The 9,463-nt window shown below is 57.1% G+C and overlaps 4 protein-coding genes across 4 annotated transcripts in view; 1 reads left to right on the top strand and 3 right to left on the bottom strand.

Annotated features, from left to right (window-relative positions):
* The window catches only part of PSEUBRA_003226 (uncharacterized protein), a gene marked incomplete at both ends in the record, with an annotated part of 1,925 nt that extends 1,500 nt beyond the window's left edge, over positions 1 to 425 (bottom strand). The window contains one exon of the mRNA XM_059464998.1: positions 110 to 425. Coding sequence (XP_059321373.1) covers positions 110 to 425 — 316 coding nt within the window. The remainder of the gene's footprint in view (positions 1 to 109) is intronic.
* A 1,818-nt stretch (positions 426 to 2,243) lies between these two features.
* PSEUBRA_003225 (uncharacterized protein) lies at positions 2,244 to 3,392 on the bottom strand (the record flags this gene model as incomplete). Its single annotated transcript, XM_059464997.1, has 1 exon — positions 2,244 to 3,392. One exon carries the CDS (start codon positions 3,390 to 3,392, stop codon positions 2,244 to 2,246), a length of 1,149 nt encoding a protein of 382 aa, XP_059320673.1.
* Positions 3,393 to 4,248: 856 nt separating this feature from the next.
* Positions 4,249 to 4,644, bottom strand: PSEUBRA_003224 (G-protein gamma-like domain protein; the record flags this gene model as incomplete). Its single annotated transcript, XM_016436356.1, has 2 exons — positions 4,249 to 4,369; positions 4,520 to 4,644. 2 exons carry the CDS (start codon positions 4,642 to 4,644, stop codon positions 4,249 to 4,251), a joined length of 246 nt encoding a protein of 81 aa, XP_016292389.1.
* Positions 4,645 to 6,352: 1,708 nt separating this feature from the next.
* Positions 6,353 to 8,606, top strand: PSEUBRA_003223 (Isopropylmalate dehydrogenase-like domain protein; the record flags this gene model as incomplete). Its single annotated transcript, XM_059464996.1, has 2 exons — positions 6,353 to 6,578; positions 7,354 to 8,606. 2 exons carry the CDS (start codon positions 6,353 to 6,355, stop codon positions 8,604 to 8,606), a joined length of 1,479 nt encoding a protein of 492 aa, XP_059321372.1.
* Between the last annotated feature and the right edge of the window lie 857 nt (positions 8,607 to 9,463).

Genomic DNA, 9,463 nt, shown 5'->3' with positions numbered 1-9,463 from the left:
CCAGGCACCGTAGGAACGCCAGGCACCGTAGGAACGCCAGGCACCGTAGGAACGCCGGGTACAGTGGGCACGCCAGGGGTAGTAGGCAAGCCGGGCCCAGTTGGCAGACCAGGAATAGTAGGCAGGCCAGGGATGGTTGGCAAGCCGGGCACAGTAGGCACCGTGGGCACGTTTGGCAGACGGGGGACGCCGCATTGCCTCAGCGCGCGGAACACGCTGTCGATGATGTCCTGTGCTCTGTTGGCGTCGGGCGGGTCGAGGGTGCGGATGTCTCGCACGGCACCGAGCACCTCTTGCAGGATTCTGCCGATGCAGGCCTGACGACGGACGAGCTCGTGGGCGCCAGTATCCGGAGTAGGCGCACCGAGGGCAGTCGAGGCCGCCGAGATGGCGACGAAGACAAAGACAGGCGAGATGAACTTCATCTTGGTCGCGCTAGCTTGAGACCGCTTTGCGGGGTTGTCAAGTGGTCTGGGGGGAAGAGGGGAGTGGGGAAGATCGAGAGGGTGGGCGGTGATGAGCGAAAAGTCGTTTCGAGGTCAAGAGGGTGGCAGTCTTTATAACTTTCGACTCTCGTCAATCCGACGAAGCATGCACAGTCATGCTGCTTTGCACAAAGCCGAGCGATTCCTGCTGAGCGAAAGGCTTCGTCGCCGTTGAGCCTCGCTGTGGCAGCCGCTCTGGTGACGGCTTTGATCGTCTTGCAACGAGACGATCACGGAGGAACAGGAACGACTCTCCTGGATGAGTCATTGTCTCTCTGCGACGCCTCTGCATCATAGCCGTCTCTTCAGGTCTCGTTAGCAGATCCTTCCTTTTCGAGATCGTTGTCGTGTTGAACACTGAGTAGAGTTGCAGCGAGGCTGCGATGTACCTGTGGATCTTGTGTGAGGCACCACGATTGCGGAACCGTGCATCGCGATCACTCAGGTCGTGGTCTCGCCAAACATCGCATACGATGCGTGGATGCGCCACCGTTGCCCCACAAGCCATCGGTCTCGGTTGATCAATGTGTCGAACATGGCGATGGGAAAGGTTGGATGAGCATCATTCTCACCGCGCCTGAAGGCGGAGAAAGAGGCGAATTCTTCGGTGGTGCGAGGGAAGTTGCGTGATGATTGAGCACTCGCAACTGGAATGTTGGTGGAAAGTGATCGAGCGACGAGATCTTTTGGAGCATCTGAGTTAGACTAAGGGATGGAAAGTCGAGACTACCGATCAGCCATGGTCTTGAATCAACTTCCCGGCGCGCAGCAGTTGATGCAACGGGAGCCGCATGAGTTCGTTCGATCCGGGGTAGGCACAAAGTCTCCGCAAATACCGCCCAGAAGCCGTCGAGCCGGCCTTGAACACCGGACACGGATGAACATGGAAAGGGCTACTGCAAGCTAGACGACGGCAGCCCGCGGGTCCCGCCCACTTGCCCGCCGCGAGATTCAGAACCCTCAGAGGCATCTCGTGCCCGTGATCGGTGCCCGTATGCAGCCCCGTTGAAAGGCTTCATGCCGCTGTTGCGTGATTGCAGCCTCCGACAAGTGTGTGCGAATTGTGGCAACGTCTGACACGACCACCAAAAAAGCCAGGATCACATTCCGCTAAGCGAGGCATGTCACGCCAGAAAATTGTGGGGTCGCGCCGTCGAGACCCGTCAGCCACGTTCGGTGCATTTGGCACCGCAAGCGACGTACGAGGCAATCCACTGCCACTTGCTTTGCAGATGCCGATCATGCAAATGCCGCACACCGAGGCGGAGCGGTGGCAGCAGATCGCGGACCAGCAACAATTCTACAGACGAGACGGTGGCGGACGCGTGCATATCCGATCGGGATCATGCCGTTCAGAATCGTTGTCCCCCATCGACGCTGGTTTCGCCTGCATCGTTGTCACGAAGTGACGAGCCTCTCACGCCTGGATCCGTTTCTGCGTGTGTAGCGAGCCAAGTCGAGGCGAACGTGGGCGCTCGCATCAGTCGCAGCGCAGCACCGACCCTGCCAAATAGTATTTCGCGTGAGCTGTCCTGCCTCGTTTGGACTGACTTTTCGTGGGTCGTGCTTGGCGTGGGATCGTGTTTCGCCGCCACTTTACGAAGAGTTCCGAGGCGGGGCTTGGGACCAGACTCGGGGCTGACACAAGGGCTGCAAAGTCACGCTCAGCCTGGCATCACTGGGGCTGAGCATTGGACCGTCGCTCTAAACGCTTTCGGATTTACCAAGATGCTTACGTATAGCTGTTGCATCGGCCGTCTAAGGCTCGTCCGAGCTGACCTCATCGTCAGAGAGCATGTCGACCGCTTCTATGGCGTCGTCGACTTGGGTTCGAAGCTGATGCTGTCGTGCGCGTTGCTGAATGCGACCATTGGCGTCACCGGCCGAGAGAGGCGAGTTGCTGCCGGTCCTGCTCATCAACGCTGAAGTCGCGCTGGTCGTGGCAACAGTCGAGGGGTTCGAAGGGTGATCGGCTAGCTCGAATGACTCTGTCCAGTAATCCAGCTTTTCGTCCTTCACCTCCTGTTGCGCACCGTCGAACCACTGCAGACCATGTCGAGCGCGACCCATGGTCCATGCGCTCACTTCGCACGGATGCACCCTTGTTCTCGACGCACCATAGCTCTCGTCGTGCGCTTCGCGGCGTAGGACAGTGACGAGCTCCAGGCGCACCTTTGTATCGTTCAAACGCGGTCGACGCAGCCTGCGTAGCCAGCGTCGGTACTTTTCCGTAAAGCCGACGTAATCACTCTCGGCATGCCCAACGAGCAGCAGCATCTCGAGAGATGGGCACCGATCGATGAGAATCTGGATCGGATTGATGCTGCCCGCCATGTCGAGCTCCACCCCGCCGGACTCCTTCAAAGGCGAGGAAGGCGAAGAGACGATCATGGGCACGACCAGGCCGAGCCTCGTCAGCTGCGGAAGGCACGCTAGTGCTGTCGCTACGCTCGGTGTGAAGCGAAAGCGCGGACCGTGGAGCTGCAGATGGCGGAGCTGGGTCCAGCGAGAGGGAAGCCAGAAGTCGCGCTCAATGTCGGCGCCGTAGTGGCCCATCAGGCAGTCGTACGTGGTCAGGTGAGGCGCCAGACGGGAGAAGTGATGGTGGAGGCCGCGTGGAACGCCTTCGAGATGGAGCTCTTGGAGAGCGTGGCAGTTTGAGAGAAGAACGCGGACGAAGGGGAGTAAGTCCTTCTCGAAGTGGGTCTGCGCTTGAGAGGCATCGAATAGGGCTGGACCATAGCCATGCTGGAGGGATTGCCGGCTTCTGGCGCGGAGTGTCAGGCGCTGGACCCTGGAGCGGGCCAGTGCTCGTATGCCGAGTCGGTCCTGATCAAGTGAGACGGCAAAGGAGCGGATCTGCTGCAGACCGTACAAGCAGAGGTCGGGAAGCAGATGCGTGGACATGACCGCGCGGTAGCATGCTCTGCTGACCCTCGCTAGCTCAAGTAGCCGAGCTGATGCATCTTCCTGTTCGGAGGACACTTCTTGCGCGGCTAAGAGCACGCTATAGACGATGAGCTCGACCGGGAGCCGAGGATGGCCCAGGACTGGCGCTGACGGAGGAAGCTTGAATGCATGCTCGTTTCCTCCACCGATGGTCTCTATATGCTGCTGTGTGAACACGGCTGTTCTTCTGCGTGGTTTAGAAGGAGACGATGCTGGAGACCAGGATTCGGCCAAACGAGCGAAGGACCAGAACGAGTCCGAGAGTGTCATGTCCGTGTTGGAATCATGGATGCAGAAGTGTCCAGAACGTGTGAGACACGGTCCAGAGGGGTGAGAGACGCAGCGATGGTGTCTCGTGGCGAGTGCTGAGCGTAGACGATAGCACTGGACTGTGTTCGTGCTCAAGAATGTATGGTGATGACGAACTTGAGGTAGTTGATGATGGTGGAGCTGTGCAAAGACGAAATTGGACGTTGCTCGTCATCATGGCTAATCACACTGCATTTTCCATCGGCTTGTTCCGACACAAATGCACTCTTTGACAGTCAATGACAATGCAATCCCACTTGAGCTGGCTCACACAGCAAGATGCACAGAGGATGATGATGGCTACGATTGCCAGATGCGATGACATGCAAGGAACAGAAGGGAAACCAGATGAGTGACAATGAATGTTACGTGAAAGCTAAGGTCGGTCGCGTTGGTATATATCAAGAAAGTGTTCTTGCGCATCGATCGCCAAGTGCAGCTTGTAGATGGAAGGACGACCGGCAGCAGGAATGACGAGGATGAGCAGACTTGCAAAAGGGCAACTCTACATGGCAACACAGTTGCATCCTCCGCCGGCGGGCGCGTACGGGTCTTCGCCCTTGCTGACAGGGCCCCAGACGGAGGGGACGAGGCAGTCGCGCGTGCTCTTGCAGTAGTTGATGAGGCTGTCGTAAATATGCATGAGGTGAAGATCAAAGTCAGCGGTCTGTCCATAGGAAGCAAGGGGGAGAACGTCGGGCAAAGCATCGCAAGCTGACGGCAAAGATGCGGTGCAGTCGAATCGGCAGCGGTCGAAAGTGTCTTGGATAACTTACCTTTGACTGGCCTCTGATACGCGGATACGAGGTCGCTCAAGGTCCTCCTTCAATCGCTGATTGTGCTCTGTGAGTCGTCGCAGCTTGAGCTCGGACATGGACTGCTTATGCGGCTTGACGTTCATGTTGGCAATGTTGCTGGTGGAGATGGTCAAGTCGAAAGCCTAAGTGAGGCCAAACAGTCGGTGTCGAGGGCTGTTCAGCTCGTCTAACGCTGCCGATAAGTAAGAGTGCTGCGTCGAGTACAGTGCGAGGTGAGGTGTACGAGGAGATGGTGTGAGTAGCCAGAAAGGGGAGGGATGGTTTGATTCAACGAGGGTCCAAGCTGAGTATGCATGTGTTCAACTTTTGGCTCTACGCCTTGGGCGCCAGACGCTGCGCGTTGCAATTCGAGACTCTCTCGGCCGTCTTAAAAGCTTAAAATTCTTCTGCGCCAGAAGAAAGGGCCGTTTAATCACCCGTTTGGTTGACCGAAGTCGCGCTCTGCTGTATCGATATTTTGATCATGCCAGGCTGTGAGTGGTGAGCGATAAGATGGCCTACAGTCGAGTCAATCAACTCATGCATGCAGATTTTCAGAAGAAAGTCTCCACAATTGGACATCGTCGCTGAAAGCTTGACAGTCGAGAGCCATCTCAGAGCCATCTCTTTCCCCTTCTACGCCATCATCTCGCACATCACTTCCCCCTTCCAGCCAGCCTAGGATCTCCACCGATCAACGGTCCCGAATCTCGCAACCTCGACACACAACAGATCACTTTCGACCCTCCGTTGCGTCTCGGCATCGAATCTATTCAGGGTACGTCTCGTAATCCACTGCAACCTCGTCCAGATCTTTCAGCTCCAACTTGAGCCCAGTGCTGCTGCATACACGCATGAGGGTAGCGGTGCATCTTTGCATGTCGCTCTCGGCGAAGCAAAGCTGTTGTCCAGATCGAACGCTCAAGGACACTCACTGACAGTCACGTTTGCTCATCCTCTTGCAATCTTCCATTCTCGCATCGCTGCTTTCGCATCACGCCCCATCATCATAATGTCTCCACACTGGTCTGCTAATATCCTGCTCGGCTCTTCACCTCCATCCTCCGACGTCGAATTGCTGTCGATGCGATCGCACCACCATCCTCAACCGACCATGCGACGCTGCTCCTTTCTCCTCGCCGCCAATCGCGACATGACCGCCGACTGGATCACACGATCATTCTTTTCGACGGCATCTCCTCCGAACCTGCCAATGGCGACGTGGTCTCTGACATCACCGCTCATCGTCTTCGATCGACGCTGGTATTCATGCCGACATGTTCTTCTTGATCTTCTTTGCATTTTTTCCGATTTCGACTCACACTCTTGCCGTTCTAACATCCCGTGGTTTTTCGTCTCGCCTCGTCTATCTCGCCTTTGTCCGGCCGCGCCTCTTTTGTGCGACCCTGGTTGGGTATGCCCGCGACCTCCGCGCACGCCTTGGATTCTCTTCCTCTGTGGCGGCTCTTTCCGCGCGCTGACCCACTCACCGCTGACCCCCTTCATCCCCCAAAACTATCTTCCACCCCGTCTGCCTCTGGCTCGGCACGCTTCTTTGGCCTGCATCTGACCTCGTTCAAACCTTGTCGGCCTTCTTCGCTCCGTCTTGGTCACCGACTTGTTCTTGGTTGCTCCGCTTCACCCTCTCCAATACGTCGGCCAATCGGCTTTGACCCTTTTGTTGTAACCCCACACCTGTCATTCGTCCCTGCACCCGATCCTGCCCCCTCCCACTTTGCTCCGAACCCCCCTCGCTCTCGACATCCCTCCATCACACCATCATCACCACCTCTCATCTTCCATCCCAAGTAGATGTCTGCAGCTCGTCTTAGCTCCAACGCTTCCACTCGAGTCTTTGCAGCTTCCACTCGCTCTTACTCGACCCTCTCGTCTCAAGTTGCTCGCAGCACCAACACTCGCACCGCTTTCCAGAACGCCTCGCTTCTGACGTCCGCTCGCAACACCAGCAACCTCAACAGCGCTCCCATCTCCTTCGGTGTCAGCGCCCGTCTGTTTTCATCCACGATGACTGCTCCAGGTAAGTTCAATCAGCTTCAGCTGAAGCTTGCCCCTGTTCCTATCACGACCACCCCACACCTTTTTAGCAATCAGGACGACTCCGTCACGACTGCTAGCATTCCAGCCAGCATTCCAGAAGCAAAGGCAGCACCGGCACCAGTTGCATAGGCTACGTTGTGCATCGGCAGGTTTCAGCCCACCTCGTCAGCTCAGCAAGCACCAGTCAGCCTCTTGCGCGTATGGTCAGATGCACACGAGCAAGGGTGACAGCGCCACTTTCTTTGTCTCCACGCTCCAGCGTCGGACAAAGATCTCCGTTCGGCCTCTGCTTTGGACCAAAGCTTCTTGGCTCTGCGTCCTTGCTTGGTTGGCTGGTTGGCTGGCTCGAGCGGAGAAACACGAGAGAAATTGCCGTTTTTGCGCTCTTTTTTCTGTGCTTCTCTGTTGGATCTTGCTTTGGCAGAGAGAGAGGCGAAGAAATCTTGGAATTTTCCGGCTTTTTGAACGCGCCGGATGTGACGGCTCAGGTGCGCCTTTTCGGTTCGCCTGTTTGGCCGGTGAGCCGTCACGCCAAGCGGCAAATGGCATATAGACCACCCCAAGCCTTCCCCGCTTATGCTATTCTTCGCTGCCTTGTACCACCGTCCGCCCTTCCTTCCTTCTGTGGCGACTTCCTTCTCCGTCGACTGAAGGACCTGATCGCTGACATTACCATCATCTCGCTGTCCCGCCCTCGTCATCCGCCATGCCATCGTCATCATCCATCGTTCGTCCACGCGGTTCCGCCATGCCAGCCAAGATCAAGGTCGCCAACCCCGTCGTTGAGCTCGACGGTGACGAGATGACCCGTATCATCTGGCACAAGATCCGCGAGGACCTCATCTTGCCCTTCCTCGACATCGACCTCAAGTACTACGATCTCGGCATGGAGTACCGTGACCAGACCGACGACAAGGTCACTGTCGAGGCCGCCGAGGCCATCAAGAAGTACAAGGTCGGTGTCAAGTGCGCCACCATCACTCCCGACGAGGCTCGTGTCAAGGAGTTCGGCCTCAAGAAGATGTGGCTCTCGCCCAACGGCACCATCCGCAACATTCTCGGTGGTACCGTCTTCCGTGCGCCCATCGTTCTCGACGACCTGCCCCGCCCCATCCCTGGTTGGACCAAGCCCATTGTCATTGGCCGCCACGCCTTCGGTGACCAGTACCGTTGCCAGAACTTCGCCGTCGACAAGGCCGGCAAGTTCACCATGAAGTTCCAGCCTAAGGACGGCTCCGAGGCTCAGACTTGGGACATCTTCGACTACCCCGAGGGCGGAGGATCTGGTCTTGCCATGTACAACACAACAGAGAGCATTACCGGCTTTGCTCACTCCTGCTTCAAGATGGCTCTCGAGAAGAACATCCCGCTCTACATGAGCACCAAGAACACCATACTTAAACAGTACGATGGAAACTTCAAAGACATCTTCCAGGCCTTGTACGACAACACGTACCGTCAGGACTTCGAGAAGAAGGGACTTTGGTATGAGCACAGGCTCATTGATGACATGGTGGCGCAGATGATCAAGAGTGACGGTGGCTACCTGATGGCGTTGAAAAACTATGACGGCGACGTGATCTCTGACATCACCGCGCAAGGTTTCGGCAGTCTGGGTATGATGACGAGTGAGCTCATCACCCCCGACGGCACCATCATGGAGTCAGAGGCCGCGCATGGCACAGTCACTCGCCATTTCAGAGAATTCGCGGCAGGCCGAGAAACATCGACGAATTCTGTTGCTTCTATCTACGCCTGGACCCGCGGTCTCGCCTTCCGTGGCAAGCTCGACAAGAACGACGACCTCATCTACTTCGCCAACGCGCTCGAGCAGTCGTGCCTCGATGCCATTTCGGCGGGCAAGATGACGAAGGATCTCGCGCTCATCTACCACGGCAAGGGCATGAAGCGCGAGCACTACGTCACGACCATGGAATACATCGACGAGGTCGCCAAGCTGCTCAAGGAGAAGCTCTCGGCGCGAGGCATCGAGGCGGGCAAGCTTTGAGTCGCTGTCTAGTAACGAATCTCAGATCAGCACCCGATCCACACGCAATTCAAAATATTCAACAATCTCCCGATTCGATTGTGCGCCTGTGTGAGGCGAACCACCTCGACCGTACTTTCTACAGTCACATCGGATATGGTCACGCTCTCTCGACTCGGCTTTTTTGGGCAGTCGCACTGCTGCTGCGCCTGGCTGACGCTCATACTGACCCTTCGCCTCCCTGCCTTTCGCTTCATCACAGTCTCGAAAGCTGAAAGGGAGCGCCACATCGACTGCGCTTTTTCCCCTTCCCCGCCACCATCACCATCGCCTCTCGCCCAGTCGTCAACGCATTGTCTCGTCGCCTCGTCGTCTGCTTGCTCACGCCCAGCGCTCACTCGACATTCTTTCGCTCACCGTGCTTGCTCGCCCACCGTCCACATCGTCTCCAACTCCCCGTCGCATCCGGTCTTCGCTACAATCTCTCCGCACGCCGTCCGGTCAGGACTCGCTCAGCATCGGCCAGATTTGTCGCATCAACTTCGCGATCGCACCACAAACCGCTCGCAGCCGTCTAGCTGCCGAAATCCTCGAACATCTCGTCTTCTGACGTCGCCATGCAGGCGCGAGATGCGCAGGACACACGAGACACAGAGGGCGGACGACGAGACGCGCAGGATCAGCAAGCTGCGGAGGAGCAGCAAGATGCGGAGGAGCAGCAAGATGCGGAGGAGCAGCAAGATGCGCAGGAAGAGCGAGGCTCACAAGAGCAGAGAAACACCTCCGATGAAGATCGTTTTTTCGACACCGACCAGTCGATGATGGCTCGCATCATGATCGGCGACACATCAGCCGAAACCGACGCTTTCTCCTCCGCG

Source organism: Kalmanozyma brasiliensis (genome assembly GCF_000497045.1).
Source record: "Kalmanozyma brasiliensis GHG001 unplaced genomic scaffold PSEUBRA_SCAF20, whole genome shotgun sequence".
In the NCBI taxonomy this organism is placed as follows: domain Eukaryota; kingdom Fungi; phylum Basidiomycota; class Ustilaginomycetes; order Ustilaginales; genus Kalmanozyma; species Kalmanozyma brasiliensis.
This window is presented reverse-complemented; position numbering and strand designations above follow the sequence as displayed.